This window comes from Ursus maritimus, unplaced genomic scaffold (assembly GCF_017311325.1).
Source record: "Ursus maritimus isolate PB19 unplaced genomic scaffold, ASM1731132v1 scaffold_15, whole genome shotgun sequence".
In the NCBI taxonomy this organism is placed as follows: Eukaryota; Metazoa; Chordata; class Mammalia; order Carnivora; family Ursidae; genus Ursus; species Ursus maritimus.
This window is the reverse complement of record NW_024423897.1, coordinates 28755190-28773661: the sequence shown is the minus strand read 5'-3', so window position 1 is coordinate 28773661 and position 18472 is coordinate 28755190. Positions and strand designations below refer to the sequence as shown.

General features: G+C 33.7%; 1 protein-coding gene across 1 annotated transcript in view; it reads right to left on the bottom strand.

Moving 5' to 3' along the window:
• The window catches only part of HCN1 (hyperpolarization activated cyclic nucleotide gated potassium channel 1), a 373578-nt gene that overhangs the window by 163035 nt on the left and 192071 nt on the right, over positions 1-18472 (bottom strand). Inside the window, exon 3 of the mRNA XM_040630450.1 lies at positions 1984-2145. Within this exon, the coding sequence (XP_040486384.1) occupies positions 1984-2145 (162 nt within the window). The remainder of the gene's footprint in view (positions 1-1983; positions 2146-18472) is intronic.

The window sequence follows — 18472 nt, the reverse complement described above, 5'->3', positions numbered from 1 at the left end:
AGCCAATTTCATAAGTAAACCTGCCCCTCAAAAAAGGTGCAAGTAAAAAACCTGCAAATTCAGGAAAGGTATTTTGTATAACATTAGGGTATAATAAAAATTGGACTATGTTAGAGTAAATACAAACACACAAAGTGAGAACATGTAGACACACTTAAAAAATGATCAAGATATTAAGATTTTTCTTCATTAAATGAGCTTAGCCCTGGATACATTAAGAAGCATATTTCCATATATTATAATTACACAACTATATGCATTTTATGGATATCCAAAAATAGTCCCTTCACTCTTTTAATAAAGACAAATCCTACTTTTCTGAAAGATACCTATGGTTAATTTAAAACAAAAATTATTTGCAAACTTGTCAATGAAGAATCATCTTTCGGCAGTAGTGTTAGTGTTTTTATACTACACACTCAGTTAATAGCTAGAATATAGGGCTGTGGCTTTTTCTTCCTCCCACCCCTGCCAAAATATCTTAATAATGTCTTCACAATTTTTCTTTCAGTGACAAGAAAAAAGACAGATCTATAATTAAGAAGACTTCGTAGATTTGAAAAGTGACCTGCACCTTGCTTTGATTTTTAGGTACAGAAACACAAATACAATATTTCTCAAATGAACTTTCAATAAAGAGTGGCTAGATTACAACAAACTATTGTATCAGGCACTGTTCTAGGCACTACCATAAAGTACAGAACAAATAGACAAATTCTTTGACTTAATGGAACTGACATGCTGTGTAGAGGACACAGACAAATATAAATAACAAATAAATATGTGTGTGTTATTAAATTCTTCTCAGATAAAATATAAAGCCAGAGTGGTACCACACTGGCTTCAGTGAGATAGTGACACTTAAACAGATATGAATGAAATGAAGGAGAGAGCCAGGTGAATATTAAGTCTCAAAGAAAGGAGTTAAAGAAATAAAGAAGGCAGGGAGGGGGAGAGTGGGAAGGAAGGAGGAAAATAGGTAGGCAAGAAGAAAGAAAAGAAAGATCAGACTTCTTAACATGTAATGTAAAGTCCTCTTTTCAAATACAAAGCCAGAGCTATAGTTATTAGAAGAAAAAAAATATATGTTCTTAAGATGTCCATGTCATTTCTATAATAATAAGCCCAGAAATTAATATGGAACATTTTGGGAAGAAAGAAGGCATTTGATTTATGCCAAAGTTAAAATTTTATGAGAGTCTCATAAATTTTATCTTCCATTATTTACTATTGTTTCAACTTCTTTGTAATATAGATCAAAACACATGTTCTTTTTTAAAAACTCATGTTCTTAAGATTAAATGTGACTATGAATATACTTAATTATGTAAATCAAATCTATATTTCACAGATTTTCAAGTATTTAAATATCTTTCAGGGTAAAGTGTATACCTGAAACTAATGTAACATTATGTGTCAGCTATACTAAAAAAATAAAAAGTAAAAGTAAATAAAGGCTTTACCTTTTCCATGAAGCTCTCCTTGACTTCCCTAGCAAAAAGTACTATCTGAAATATCATGCACATCATATCTCATTGCATTTATACTGATGTACATGACTCTGCACATTTAAACACCACCTGGAATTGCACGTCCTAAGCACGGTGAACGCCAAAATCAAGTTGAAAGAAAGGAGTGATTCTAAGCAGTAGACAGTTTTGGAAAAACATTGTACCATGAACGTTGTACCATGATTATACATACATGTAAGTGAACATGTAGCTTTGAAATAAAATATGTCTTCAATATACACAGAGTAAGATACCTCAAAATAGATCCTGTAACATATACATCCCCAGAAACATTTCATGTAAATGAAATGTAGTTGTAGAAAAAGCAATGGAACGTTTGATTTTACATCCATGAAAGTTTTCTCTAAACATTTGCCGAGAAGAAATTAGATCACTCTAACATAAACACTTAGAACTTTTTGGCAAACCATTGTTGTATTACACAGAGTGTAAAATAATACAAATTACTTACAACCATTTCGTTCAGAGACACCCAGCAGTCTGGTGGGAAATCCTGCAGGAGTGGTACTAAGAACTGAAGACAGCCATCCCAGTGGCATAGGAGCAGCATCATGCCGATGAGGTTAAAAATTCTCACCACTGCACTGGCAAGGTCATACGTCATGTGGAAAATCTGTGCATCAAAATATAAAATCAATTCTTATAATGCTTATCATCAATTTCCTTTAAAGTCAAGAATACTACTAATGTCAGGAGACACTGACATTATGTAGTGTTAAGTACCGATTTAATAAAAATATGGGAAGAGCTTTTACAAATAGAAACAGAAATGACATTAATTGATCCTCACATGGAGACTGGCACTCTGCTCTAGGAGTACTACCACCAACTGGGCGTTCTCCACAAAAAACAGAGATAACATAACTACATTAAATGCATGGATCATGCTTTAAAGAACATTGGTTTTGTCGATAGTTTTCATTTACTGTCCTGCACATGTTGGCAATGTTGCTCTAAAACAAATGAACAGATCTGACCCTCTTCTGCTTCTCGTCCCTTCTTAAATTAATAGATTTGTTGAAGGACCAAAAAATGAACAAACAAAAGCCACAAAGACTAAAAATCATTAGCAAAAACAGATTAATTTCAAAATATAAAATAATATTGAGATTTAATTGCAGTGAACTTTATAGCTATATGAATGTAGGTACTTCTTTATCATGTATATTGAACATGAATAGTGGCCTTTGAGATAAAAAGTTCTCCATATTTGGTGAAGAAACAACTGTGCCCCACTTTTTAAAAATTAAAATTGTTATTTCCCTTTCCTGTGAACCTTTCGCATTTATATTTTCATGAAATCCAACACGATAGGGAAGATTTTTTCAGAAAGCACAGAAATTATGACAAATCAATGATCTCTATTAGAATTTTGGAAGTGTAAAATTTACATATAGCTTGATATCTATAACTTTTCATCCGTCCAGTTATTAAAAGAAATAAAACCAGAACCTGAATCCCTTCTTTAGCAGCTCTTATATTATATCACTCTCTACTGCTAATATTTCTGCTTATATTTTACCTATCCTAGAATAACAAAATGCACTTGGGAACAGACCTACATTCTAGAATAAACTTATTTCCTAATTGTTAAAAGGCTACTGAATTAATAAAATTAATAAATATGCATAAATACACAAAGAAACAACAACTTGAGATATTTACAATCACATTTGTATAATTCACCAACAGAATGGCTATTTTTGAAGTAATGAGGACACCATGTTCTCAGAAATTATCTGAGAAATGGAAAAGAAAACCCACAAATTTTATATTTTGATTTATAAACTATAAATTTGTAAGGAAATATCTATAATTCTTAAGAGGTACATACTAATGTATGTAGAGGTAAAATGACAGGACAGTTGGGATTTTGCTTTTATAAAATCACCAAAGCTGTTCTTAATTAAATATTTTTCACTATGATACATTTCTATTAGGCATTAATTCTTTCTTTAAACGATTTTCCTTTTTGACATAGTAATTATAGTGAGCAATTCCCACTTTCTTTGTGGGAATGTACACACTGTTCTCAATTCCTTTTAAAGGTGAGGTTGGGGTCCTAGATTTTAAAGGCAACAGATTATGTATTTTTACATTCAGACAGCTAAACACAGAACAATTAGTTTTAAAGAATTGAGAATTTTATTTTCCTCTAAGTAATTTTTTTAAAGATTTTATTTATTTGAGAGAAAGAGAGAGAGACACACAGCATGAAGGGGGGTATGAGCAGAGGGAAAGGGAGAAGCAGGCTCCCCGCCAAGCGGGAGCCCAACATGGGGCTCAATCACAAGACTGAGGCTGGGATCACTATTGGAGCGGAAGGCAGATGCTGAACTGACTGAGCCACCCAGGCAACCTGCCTCTAAGTTATTTTTTAATTTGGTTTTGTATTTGGCAGACCTGCAGAAAAGTCCTTTTGATGTTATTCCCTCTGATATTTCATGGTCACTAAATTTGCAAAAAGAAATCGTACCAAAAATTTCATCAATAATTTCTCATTAAAAGTAATACAATAAAATATAATTTAAAAAGCTTTCTACCATTAACGTAGGAAAATAAAATCAGCATGGATTTAAACATTTTTCTTTAGTACTAGAACCCTATAAATTTTTATCTAAGTATTTCCTGACAAAATGGACCAATGTCTTTTGCGTAAGTGTTGCATTGCTGTGAAATTGAATAAAGTTGCAGAATATAAACCTGTGGATCAAACAAGGAACTAATCACCTTTCAGCCTGATTATTTGAAGTAAACAATATCTGAAACTCTCTGCCAAAGCTTATAAATTATAAGCATGTGGGCAATCATGCAATTTTGAGACTTGAGAGCCAAGTCTGGGGTGTTATAGAGAACTCGGTCTCGTTCTTAATACATCTGACTTTTATGGCTTTTCCACTTTTCCACTTCTTTGTCAGCAGTTAGATTCTTTTTGTGGGATTTTAAGAGATTATTTACAGTAATTGATAGCACATGCTGTAATTCAACAATTCCTTTAAGAAAATCCTATTATTTCCAGGGGCGCCTGGGTAGCGCAGTCCTTAAAGCGTCTGCCTTCGGCTCAGGGCGTGATCCCGGCGTTATGGGATCAAGCCCCACATGAGGCTCCTCCGCTATGAGCCTGCTTCTTCCTCTCCCACTCCCCCTGCTGTGTTCCCTCTCTCGCTGGCTGTCTCTCTGTCACATAAATAAATAAAATCTTAAAAAAGAAAAAAAAAGAAAATCCTATTATTTCTGAAATGTTTTCCAGAGAAGCATAACCACCATTTTTATAAAGGAAGTTAATGGTGATATAAGGCCTTTCATAACATAGTAGAAATACATTTTTTTTGTTTCTTTTAGCTTCCATGGGGTAGCAAGATAAGCCCTAGAATTAAACCTATTCTCTATCCCGTTTCTACTTTCAACCTCATCATACTAGTATACAGTACTAGTGCTAGATTTATGTCCTAACTCTGCTGTACAGACAGTGCTCAGGAGCAGTCTCCCTTTTGGTCTTTAACATTCTGTGTTCAAAAGCAATTTTACTTTTTGGAGCTATCCCCAAATATAACATTGGAAGAGGCATGAGCAAGTTGCCTACCCTGACACTGGTCAATACCAGGTTAATTTCAAATAGTCAAATCTGTGTATCTCCATCTCAATTTATTTACCTGACAAAAGAACATCATAATGTATGTAGTACAACTTTGGATATATACCTGAAAGTGTAGAGTCCTTAGGCCCAAACTGATTGTCTCTTGAGCTCTTATTAATTAATACATGCTGGTAGGAATAATTGTCTCATTGACTGGCTGCTGAGACTATTGAAGGCTCTGTTAAAACTTTGTTCATAGAAGATTTGGAAGAAGACAATTATTCCCTTAAGGGGTACATACATCTATAGATAGACACATTAATCAAAGAAGGAAAAATCTGTTCTAATTCAATGCATAGCCACAACTTTTTATTGTCTAAGGGCAGCTTGTAGGATAAATCTAAGTATGACTTTACCTAACTTTCTGATCAAGCAGCCAATACCATTGGTTAATTAATATTTTTGTTTCCCCCCCCCATCTACAAGGTAGACATCCTTAAGTGATAAATTCCCATCTGTATCAATTATCTTGAAGCTACTGCACACAAACCCCACTTCACACAAGAATGGCACCATATAGGATCCTCAATAAATTGTTAAATGAATGAATGAAAATGTTGCAGGGATTTAAAAACAATAACCTAAGTAATTTTTATGATTTTAATAGTGTGAAGGTTTTGCTTTTGTGTTTGAACCAAGGAATTTAAAAAAAAGATAACTCTATCATTTTCTACCTTCCAAGTAATCTGACTTGACTTGAAACCTGATTTGACTGTTCAGAATGTGGGTAGCAGAAAGGCAGGTTGCTCTGACCCACTCTCAATATGCTGCTAAGTGGTACTCATAAGAGTCAACTGAAAAAAAACAAACAAACCAGAATTAAGATAAGTTTCTAAAGCGGCTCTTTAATTTTATTTTCATCATATACCAGACTACAAAATATGCCAGTGGAAGGCACTGTGCTTTGCATTTGTCCGGCTCAGAACATTGTGTTTTTCATATGACTTCAATGAAAAGAAAGATCTGGTCACAAATTCTCTTTGAATTCTTTTTATAATATTATAGTTCTAGAATTCTGCCCAGTTGGAGCTTAATGACTCCAGAGAGGACAGCTAATTAACTTTTCAAAACAGAAGAACGCTCTAAGATAATTTGATTCAGAATCCCCAATTCCGCCCTACTATTTGCAAAATTGTTTACCCTGATTTTTCGTATATTCCATCCTGTTTTTGAAAGGTTAAATCCCAAAGTGTGCTGCATGGCAGTGTCCATAAATTAGCTGAGTTCTTTCAAAACATGGCCACATTCTTCCTTGATAGCCTGGATTCAGAGGTTTTTCAAATTGGATTATGATCAGTGGACCTTAACTCTTTAACTATTTGGTGTACTATGTTTTACCTAACCACAAAAACTGTCGACGGTAACTTAGGACCTTTCATAGCATGGAGTGGTATGTCCCTAGTCTTTGGCTTCATGAACAGGGATCACTCAAAGTCTAGGATTCTTCTATGATCTCGATAACGATTCAAGGCTTCAAATATAACTTTAAAATTCTTATCAAAGTAGCATTAAGAGAATCAAATGGGTCAGAAATGGTTCTTTTGACAAATGACATTCTTATTTTTAAGGTATAAAGCAAGGCTAGGTACCTTTGTTTCTCTTTTGTGTTTCTCTTTATAAACCTGCACCTGCATAAATTCAATTTTCTTTTATATGGACTGTCTAAAATATGCCATGTTGACATAGAATATAAGAAAACAAACATTTACCAACTCGGTCTGTTTCACAGCTACCATGTTATACAGGATTCAATGTGCAGTAGCCCTAGCCAATATTTTAAGAGCCCTCTTGCACCTTATGCAATTCTTAGCTTGAATATAATCCAGGTTATTTTACCATGCTTTTGGTGCAAAGTGCTGAAGGTTTTACTTATCTACGACACAAGAGCACTCTTCATGGTAATCTCTTTGAACACTGACTAGTGACTGCAGCCCCTATTCTATCTAGGATCTCAGTCCAAATGGCCAGCCCACAACCTTCAGCAAAGTCAACATTCTGGGCTTTTCATCTCAGACTCTGTAAATAGTCAAAGTAAAAACACTCACTCCACAACCTCGCTCACCTGTTGTCAAATTCTCATGCTGTTGTGTTATCTTCCTGGATTTTTCTTTCCACTGTCCTTCCAAAACTCTCCCTTCATCATCAATTGACTCTCATATATCCTCAGCCTCTTCGTTACATTCTTCCTCTCCTCTGATTTTCCTGAGATGTAGGAGTCTCCCTCACCTTTCTCAAAGCCTCGGCTTCCCTGGTAGCTTTCTCAAACAGACTTGGTTCAATTCTTTCATACTTCACAAGCTTTAGGTTCTGATGGCAGCGGCCTCATTTTCCTAGCTCGCCTTTGCTGCTTTCAGACAATTATTTGTCCAGCTGTATTTAAAAATAAATAAATAAATAAAAAGCCTTCTCTTCAGTGCTCATCTCATTTGGCTCTTCCACTCGTAACTTTCCCTCATTTCTGCACAGAACAACCTCTCAATAGCCACCCTCAGCACATTTCCATTTATTAGAGGACACTGTATTTTTCCATTGCCATTTCTTTGCAAAATGTCAACTGCTGGTTAATCAAAAAAGCTACGTTCTATACTTGAGCTACTGAAGATTACTGGAGAAGAAACTAGATTGTGGATACTCAAAAAAATTTTTTAAATAGCAGCCTTATTTGAGACCTTCATCTATGGTCTATTCACTTCCTTATTCGTAACACCGCTCATCCTTTATTTTTTCCTCTCTTCCTACCTCCCCAAAGCTCTTGAGTATCCTACTCAGTTTCAGATTAAAATTTTAGAGGAAACACATTCTTTTTTTCAGAGGAAACACATTCTTATGTTTCTTGACTCTGACCCCTCATATCTTCAAACAAACAAATACCTGCAGCTTTTCTTACTGGCCTTTTCCTAATATCAAAAGAAGGCATGCCCTTTATTAAAAATGAATCTCTACCAACTTTTGATATTAATCTAAACTTTTTTCTCCTCCAGGAACCTGAATAATTAGTTCACAGCTGCTCAGTCTATGGGGAAAACCAACTCTCTTCCCAACCATTGTGGACAGATACTTTTGTAAAGTACAGCAAAAAATGAATTAATATAAAAATGAAATTTAAAAAAATCTGTGACATGTAATACAAGCCTACTGCTTATGTTTTTGGATGTAGTGGAAGTATCAAATTACTATAATTATTTATTACATTTTTCTTCAAAATCGTTGACTTTTATACTAGCTTTACCCCCAAATATTCAAAAACAATAAAATTTTTCATTTCTTCAAAAACATCTCAAATTGAAAAAGAATCTTCATTTCCTAGGTACTTAACTATTCTTCTTTTTCTTTTTCTTTTTTCCCCTTTATAGTCTTTTCAGTTGGCTTCTCAAAAAAAACTCTCCTCCCTGGGATTTTGAGACAGAGAGAGAGCTGGCCTGCCTTCACTCACCTTTAGTGGGAAAAGTGGTTTTCTTTTCTCGGTTACATGTGAAAATTACCATCTGGTGCAAAATCTGATTTCCTGAAGGACATATGTGTCATAGCTACTCTGCGCCGCTGTCCCCCTCCCCCTTCTCCATAGATGAAAGGAGTGTAAAGATATTTGAGGTTGACTTCATTTTCCCAAATGGGAAATTGAAACTTAAGAAAAAATATACATCTATCTGAGCATTCTTTTGGAAGTGGCACAGATATATCATTGGGATTATAGAGAAGAATATGTCTCATCACATGACTTTGCAGTAAAACTAAACAGTTCTGATACGGTCATAACAGCTACATATTTACAGAATAGAATGCACTAGTTATTAATCATGACTATTAAAATATAAAATATAGGTGCTTGTGCGTGTGTTGTTTTGGACATGTCCACATATTTCTTTAATAAACATATATGTATATATAAAATTTAAAATCAATTTTAGATATTTTCGTTGTAAAAAATTGCCACATTTCTTATCTTCTGATTTGACTAGACTCTGACTTTTTCATTACTTTGCCATTATATTGTATGTATATGTTTCTAATTATACATAGTATTATAAAAGATCCTTATTGCATATACCTAAACATTTACAAAAGTAAATCTTTATGCAAAATTGCTCTTTTAAAAAAAAATTTGCTCCTTGTTTATCTTTATTAGTCTGAGAAAAATGAAAGAGCACGAGTTATTAAAGAAACAAAACAAAAGTAAAATATTGTAGTATGGATTCTCTGAAGATTTTTGGTAGGAAACAATGATAGGAAACAGTTATGTAAACTGTAAAAGGTATAAACTTTGAAAACTGGGAAACACCATGCCTGGTGGTGTACAGTTGACACTCGGCAAATCGTTTTTCTCCCACGGAAATTACTCAACTAATGGTGACTTTTCATAAATGGGTCAGTGCTAAAGAGTACCTAACAGAGATAAAGCATTTCTACTAAGCTTATTCATTTTCCTTTGAATTTCAAGTCATTATCAGCTGACGATTGGGAACAGATCAGAAACAAAAACGCTTACAACAGGTTACATTTTGTTAACTGAATATAGCTACATCTTCGCATTTTAAAAATTCCTTGGGAAAAAAGAGTACATCTTTTTAACTTATATGAGGACTATGTTGTATAACAGAGCATCTACTTATTGGACTGTGCCCTAGAAAAACAAAAGAGCAAGCATAACCCCCTCATGTGCTTAATTTACTTTAGGAAGTAGCTTCTACACTGGGAAAATCAAATTACAAATAAATATTGAAAATGGTCCTATTAAGAAGAGAGCTTGATGGATTAGGACAATGGAAAAAATGAAATTAATTAAAATTAAACAATTTAAGATCATTGTCTATTCTTCTGTTACAAATTTCAAATCTCTGTAAATGTAGACAATATATACCTATGTACAATACATACTGAAATATTTAAATGAGTAAAGTAAAAACACATATTTTATGATGGATATTTGCACCTTATTTTAATAATGGTTGTGGGGAAGTTATTTCAGGCTTACTAGATACAATTAATTTCAAGATAAAGTCAGCACTAAGATACTGATTTAATGAAATTTAATACATTTTTCCTATACTTTTAAAAAATCTTATTTTGAAAATTCAAAATGATAATTTTATTTTTTAAATAAAAAATTAACATTCTCTTTTTATTATCTAGTACACATTAAAAATGGCATTCAAGTAAACAATCATAAGTAGCTACATAAATGTGTGTGTGTGTAGAGAAAGAGGATGAAAAATCAAACTAATGACCACATTAGCAGTATTCAGTCAATTTTGCAGCTCTTGTGAATGAATTTCAAGTGATATTTCCATAACACTGTGGTTTTTGGGGAGGACTGGGGAATAATTCATTTTAGAAATAACATAACACTAATAATAGTCTCATTTTTATCTTTATAGTTTCATGTCAATCATTTGCTCACTCTCTTCTCTTTTGTATAGCTGCGGTCTCATCAGATTTGTAACACGTTACACGCTCCAATAAGTATAAATTTAGTTGTCTCTACATTTTGAGCTACAAATAGTAAAATTATTCTAGTTTTTGTTATCAGTTCATTTCCTAAGCATATGAAACGAATCACATGGATTCGTGCTTTTTGAAGGGCAAAAACAGACCACCCAGTGGAATGGAGAAGTGTACTGAATCTTTGTAAGAAGGTATTTTACTTTGGAGACTTCATCTCATTCATTTGTATTTTAAAATTCATCTAAATGATGAACTTTTAAAACAGAAAAGACTACTTCAGTGTACAAGTTCTAGTGACTAAATTATAAAAGCAAACAAAGCAGAGGATGTTTAGACTCATTTTATATACTCTGTAAGTTGTTTTCCTAGACAGTATATCTTGCTGATATTACATAGTCAATACATAGCTAATGAATTGCTTTGAAATTACCAAATAAGAATATAACATATATTTCCAGTCCATTCAGATATAACACCCAGAAAGAATTTTTTGTACAAAATCCTCAGCGAATCAAATACTACTAAACTATCCCTGAGGCACATATAAAATGCATAATATATTTCAGTGATCTTTTGTGAATATATTTTTAAGTATGCCTCATATGATATTATGCATTGTTATGGCTTCCATTTTCTATAAGTTCTGTGAGAAAAAAATTGACCAATATTCTTGGTTTCACATTCATGAACTTTCTTAAATTGACAAGTTATCACTTGTTTGGCATCTCAACCAAATTTTTGGCCTAAAATATTAAAGACTGTAGTGTTTGTGGTATGGTAAAACCTTTAAAATTTGAACATATATATATTGCATGGAACATTAAACTGCTGGTACATAGTATATTTTTTCAAAACTTTGAGCTATTACTTCACCAATCTTAGAGATAAATAACAAGGTTAACATAAAACTTAAAAAACACCGAACAACAGTTTTTGCAATGTAAGAACTTAAAAAAAAAAGAACTTATTGGAGAAATGCATAACTTGAAACCAGGAAACTAGAGTTCAAGTCCTGACTTTGCATTAATCAGTTTCCAAAAATTTGCCTTAGCTTTTTAACTAAAAGAAAGGAGTTGGAGCAAATGACCTCTAAAGTACATCGTATGTGTAAAATTCCATAATATCCTTTACTTTAGGATTGAAAAAGTATAATTTTAGAAAGTGAAAACACAGGGAAGCCAATTACACACACACACACACGCACACACCCCAAATGGAAGATTAAACCAGTGGTAAAACACTGACTTATATAAGTAACTTCCCTAAACCTTTGTTTATAAAACAATAAAATAAATAAAAATGTAATAATAAGACTAATGCTAATATAAATATGTAGTAAAATAAAATGTGATAGAGGCCATTATATTTAAATTAATTGCATGATGTCTTTCTCAACATCCCCAGGCTCCATTCACCATTTATAGTCTAGAAAGACGGTGTGCAAACTAGCTCATTGCACCATTTTCCAAGAGAATCCAATAGGAAAGACAAAAGAAAGGAAAGCTGGCTTCTGAAAAAACTATTTAGATGAAAACAATTCTTCTTCACAATATTTTAGTAGTAGTCATAAGAATTACCTCATGCATTGGCACGTCATCTTGATACTCTGGCCAGATAAGCCAGTCAAGTTAAAAACACTAATTTATTTGAGTGGATTTGTGTCAGAGTTGCTCTGGAAGAAAAGATGGTGCTGGGTCACCGTCTTGGCAAATGCCTTCTGAAAGAAATCGCTAAGTACATGATTTTGGGTATGAAGCCATAAAATACAGCTACAAGTCTTAGTGAGTAAACCACACATTCTGCCACTTGATGAAACCCAGTAAGTGAGAAAAACATATTATTATTATTGCAACCTCTCCAAAAGATACTTTAAAAAAAAAAGTGTTGACAAAGTTGCTAGCAACACAAGAAACAACTGAGTAAGATATGATCTATTGGAAAATGGCATGATTTCAGATTTACTAGTTGGACACTTTCCAGAACCACATATGCACTACAATGCTTCATCATTTCAGATAATAGTGCATCAAGATTTTTGCCAGACCACCTGAAGTGTTGAAAATACTTAAGTATCAGAATAATTATAAGAATTACATAAACTGCTCTGTGTGGAAGGACCCTTAAAAGTAATATGCTTTTTTGGTATACATTTGATTTTTCTTATCACCAAAAATCACTTATCAGTATTGGCTCTGTGCAGACTAATGGTAGGCACTGATTCTTCAGTGCTCCTGGTATCACCTCCACCACACACTCACACACTCATGTAGATGCTTTGTTCTCCAGAATCCACCCACCTGTTTTAAGAAGGACTCATTTTTCTCTAGACCTGGTGCAGAGTCATCAGAATTGTTGCTTCTTTTAACACATCTTGTAGTAGCCACACCTAATCTCAGCATATAGCTTTTTTGGGGTGGGATGTGGTTAGGGGAGTCGGGACATGTGTAAGATATCTTTCTCTCTTACCGCTTTAACAACAGCTTGTCTGGGTATAGAATTCTATATTCAAAATCATTTGTCACAGATATTTGAAGACTTGTCTCCAATCCTTTCAGTATCTACTGAAACTGTATCTTTCCCCAAATATGGGATTAATTTCTTCAGTGAAAAGATGAAGAGTTTTACATGGGGATACATGAAACTGCCCAAATTCCATGTATGTGTGTGCAGGGTATAAGAGGTGGGTTTTAAGTAATGATTTGTGCAGTTGTCATATTGACCTTAAATTCAGCACCCTTCCTGTGTTCAGCCCTATTGCTCAGTTATGTTCTGCATTAAGCCTGCTGACTCTAAATCCAAATGCCTCCAGAGTTCACAGTACACACTGGCTCTTAACTTCTTTCGCAGACCTTTTTGTAGCATATTCCAGGGTCTGATTTTTTCTTTGTGTGTTATCCTTCACTCTGCTCCCTTTCATTTTGAATCCTGTACAAATTTTGAGAATTTTCTCACCTCAATAAGCGTTCCTTGCTCTTTTTCCCTTCTGTTTTATAGATTCATTCCTTTTTTCACTTGGTTTCTTTCATCGTGTTGGAGTCTTAGGAGGGACAAAATGCCCAGAGACTGTGTCTTTTCTGTCTTCCTCAACCAGAAAACTTTTATTTTCTTCCCAATTGTTTGAATTGTCAACCCCAATATAGAAGGACTTCTATAACTCAAATTCATATCTACACATTCTTTCTGAAATCAGTGATTTCTTCCAATGAGCTGTTGATCTATTCAATTGCCAATAAGTCATTCTTAAACTAGTTTAATTTTACAGTATAATTTCCAACCTCCAAGTTACCCTCCCTCAATAATTCTCCTTATAGTTTTTGTTTCACATACTTATATTTAAAAATAAATTTAGAATCACTTTGTCAAATCCCTATCCCATTCCTAAAATTATGTTGGTCCTTGTTGTAACTGATCTAATTCATAAATTAATTTGTGTCCATCATTATTTTTTCAACATTATTATCTCATACCTCCAACTTCCAGTCTCACCTTCTTTGGAAATATAGTACTTGGCATCAAGAATTATCATTTTACGATTCAAACTTGATCATGTTAGTTCTCTGCTTGAACTTCTGTTAGAGGTCCAAGGAATCTTCATGATGTCCAAACTCCTCAGCCTAGTATAAAAAGCCCCTGTGATTTGCCCTCTGTCCACCATTTTTACTATCATTTCTCATACCTCTCTATTGGTATTCCATGCTAGGGGCATGGAATAGTACCTTTTTAGTACTTGTCATAATACCCTTTATACAACATGATTGATCAGAGCCTGTATCTGTTTACATACTATTCTCTCCCCATACAAGGTGTTCCATCCTATCCCTTTTCTGATTGATGACTTTCTTATTCATATTTCAAAATTGGCTCAAACATAGCTTCCTCAGGACAGGCTTACTTGACTTCTCTAGGGAGAGAATTTAGAGTTTCCTCTCATGGACCTAGTCCATAACTCTACAAAAATGCTTTATACTTGACTGTAATTATGTGTTTATATGTCTGTGTCCTCACTAGATTGTAAAGGAGGTCAAGGACTGTATTCACAAGGCAGGTACTTAACATGTTTACAAAATATAAGAATGTGAACAAGAGAAGAAAGAAGAAAAGAAGGAAGGAAGGAAGGAAAGTAGGAAGGAAGGAAGAAGGGAGGGAGAGAGGAAAGAGAGGAGGAGGGGGGAAGATGGGAGGAAAGAAAGAAAGGAGTTCCTAGTTTGGAAACAAGTGGCTTATTTTATTAAATTGGGACCTTCGGGATTATTATATTTTTTTTTCAAATTCTCTTTTTGTGTGCATGATAACAGAGCAGAGACTCTGATTGAAGAGAATCCTTATTATATACCTGTAATGAAATAAATTACATACAAATTTTGTTTGTAATTTTGGTACTCATTAATTCTAGAATATCTGTTATCTTTTGTTACACCCTGGTTACATGATCAATGTCCATATAAACATTGTCATCATTGTCACTAGTCTTTATTCAAGCTTTTAATTACAAAAATTTACTTCTCTGATGACATCTTTTTTCCTTTGTAGGAAAATTTGGTAAACAAATTTTCAGTACTGTTGAGGTGTAAAGTAGATATTAGTATAGAAATTGTACTGAAAATTTGTTCACACATTCTCCACCTTTTTACCTATATTCAACTTTTAAACATTGTAGAACTGGTGTCTCCTAAGTCAGCTGAGAACATTCATGGTAAAACTGGCATATATCTCCGTGGCTACACAATAGGCAATTTGCAAACCACATTTGCTTGACCTCCCTGCATATTCATCAGGTCTTATTTATTCCTACTTTACACTCCATCTTCTCTGTTTTCTGATATGCAATTTTGTTTATGGCTCCTCATTTACTCCCATTTATCTTGTTAACTACATTCAGCGTCAAGCTATATATTTTCTGCTCTTTAGGAGTTCAAATTACTGGGTTCCACTCTACACAGTCTCTTTGAGGGACTCTTCCACTTCCATAATTTCAACTATTACTTATCGTCAGGGGGCTCCATTACTTTGACCTTTACTGAGGACAACACTCTTCATTTTAAAATCCACTATCAAGTCACTCCGAAGATGTCTGAAACTGTATTAAACTCTTCCTACCTCCACACCCCAACTGAATTCTCTACAGGGACTAACACATATCAAGCCTCAAAGTAGCCTCTTCTCAGGGTAATGCTAGGTTTACTCTGTTTCCTTGCCCTCCACATTCAATTAGTAACTACATTCTATAAGTCTCCCTCTATAAAAGTTTTTGATTCACAAATCTTTTAATTCAGACAATTCACATTTTTCACCTGAATTATTCCAAAACTTCCTAAATTACTTCTAGCTCTCTAGATTTGCCCTCCTGTCCCCTGTAATTAGAGTTTTCTTTCTAAAACACAAATGTAATGATGCCACTTTCCTGGTTAGAAATCGTCAACGAAGCTTCATTAAATTTGAGATAAAAGCCAAGATCCTAAGTGTAACATTTACGGCCCTTCATGGTCTGACTGCTGCTTACTTCTCAAAGCCCCTTGTACATCCCTTTCTCTTAGCCTCTACATTATTTAATTCTAATCATTATATTTGAAAACATTTATGATTCTTTCTTCCTTCTGTTTCAATTAAAATGTAAGCTTGAGGAGGAGGATCGTATCTTAATGTCTTTGTATCTCAAAGTCTTTGGTGCAGTGTTAATTATAAAAAACATGTTAATTATAAACATATGATTGGATAATGGATGAATGAAATCCACTACCTGTTAATACTAAGTCAGCTTCATGTTTATATAAAATAAACAGCACACAAATAATGCAATCTGGATGTCATACAAATAACTTGTATGTTTTTAAAAATCAGAAAAATTTTAACAAGGTATTTATTACCTGTTAATTCTAGTAGGAACTAATTGAAATTTGTTTCTTTGTTGTTTCAATATCAATACCGAACAGTGGGTTGCATAATGAGTATGTAAAATAAACTAATGATTAATTAGATTTTGATTATATATAATGAAAATGGTTTTAATTACTTTTATGGTCATTGTCATATGTTCTATAATCATAAAATTGTTATTACATGGAAGAACTTGGTTTCCATGTTCTGAATGCATGCTATGATTGCAGAATTTTTAAAATTATTGCAGGATTAACAATATTTTTATGAGGACCCAGATAATTTTGAGTTTGTGTGACTATTTTCATTTAACTAAAAATATTGGTCTGCTCTGATATTGGATCTGACAACATAAACCCCACTGTATTTTAAGGAGTTCCAGATCCATTATCAATTCAAGCTAATGGGCTAACCCTGGAACAGACACCTACACTGAGCCAAAATCCACTCTATAAAACTGAACATTTGGACTTATTCCTATTAACTTCACATGATTTAAACTCAATAGGATTCGGTATTTCTGACAAGTTCTAAATGAAGGAGTCCAAAAGGTTACTATCATTATTATCTGGGCTTTCACCCAGCATTCAAACTCACTAATCAATGTCATGTTTTCTGCTAAATTCAGCATTGATTCTGGACTCCACATTATTTCATTCCTTTGGTATATTTATGTAGTATGATAGTTAATAGAGAATATTTTTATATTTATGCTTAGTAGTGTACTTAGAAATAAAACATGCAATTTTATTTAAGACTAATAAAGGTGAAAAGTTTTAATATGTTTACCTCTCTATATAATTCTGTAACCCTTTTTTCTAACTTTCTTCAAAAAATATCAACATTTCCTAAAGTAAACAGTCATATTGAAGGGCCCAATTTTTGGGTTGCATAAACAGAATGAGAGAAATTTTAAGACTTTTAGAATTAAACTTTAAATGAAAATATTTACAAATAATTTTTTAAAAAGCAGCAAGTGAGAGTAGCTATGGGTCATTTTTACCCTGAAAGGGAGACAAAATCATTTTCAAGATTCCTGTAGATGCAGTCGATACCACAAAGCTCTTCCAAGTGTTCTAGAACCTTTATTATCCCTCAACCAAATTGACAGATAACCAACTTTTAAGGGAATGCTATAGATTGGATTGTGTCTCCTTCAAATTCATGTGGAAGCCCTAACATCTGATGTAAGGGTATTCAGAGATAGGGCCTTTGGGAGGGAATTAGGTCATCAGGGTAGAGTCCTCATAAAGGGACTGGTGCCCTTATAGCAAGAGACCAGAGAGCTTGTTCTCTCTCTTGGCCATGTGAGGTGACAGCAAGAACATGGCCATCTGTCAACAAGGAAGAGGGCTCTCACCAGACATCAAAACTGCCAGCACTTAGATCTTGGACTTTCCAACCTCCAGAACTGTGAGAAAGAATTGCCTTGATTAAGGCACTTAGTCTGTTATTTTATTACAGAAGCCCCAGATGACTAGAAGGGGCAGTATTAATTTTACTGTTAATTTGCAAATCAGAAGTCATATTCATTTAGCAAATTTAATTAAGCCATTTAGTTAAATATATGAAAAAAATACTTCTTTAAATATTCAACTACCATGTTATCGATGAGAACGTACTATGAAATCACTTTTTGAGTGGTATATAATAAAACCAGTTTTAGGTGAATCATATGTATTAGTGTGAAATATGTATGTTTTTAAGTATAAATGAAAAATATTTGAATTTTCTGGTCAAATAGACTTGTCTCTTAGGGCATGTCAGACCAGAGAGAGCAAGTTCAGGTCTTGAATAGACTAGGGAAGTCTACAACAAAGTCAATAAGGATTGCAAGATTAGAAGTTAACACAGAGTAAAATTCTCATTGCTGAACTAAAAGCACAGTGAAATGGAATATGCAGTGGATGAGCAGTAGATAGGTTTAAAAGTAGACTCACTAGCAAAAATTTAGAGAGAAGAGGACCTAACATCAAGGAGAACACAA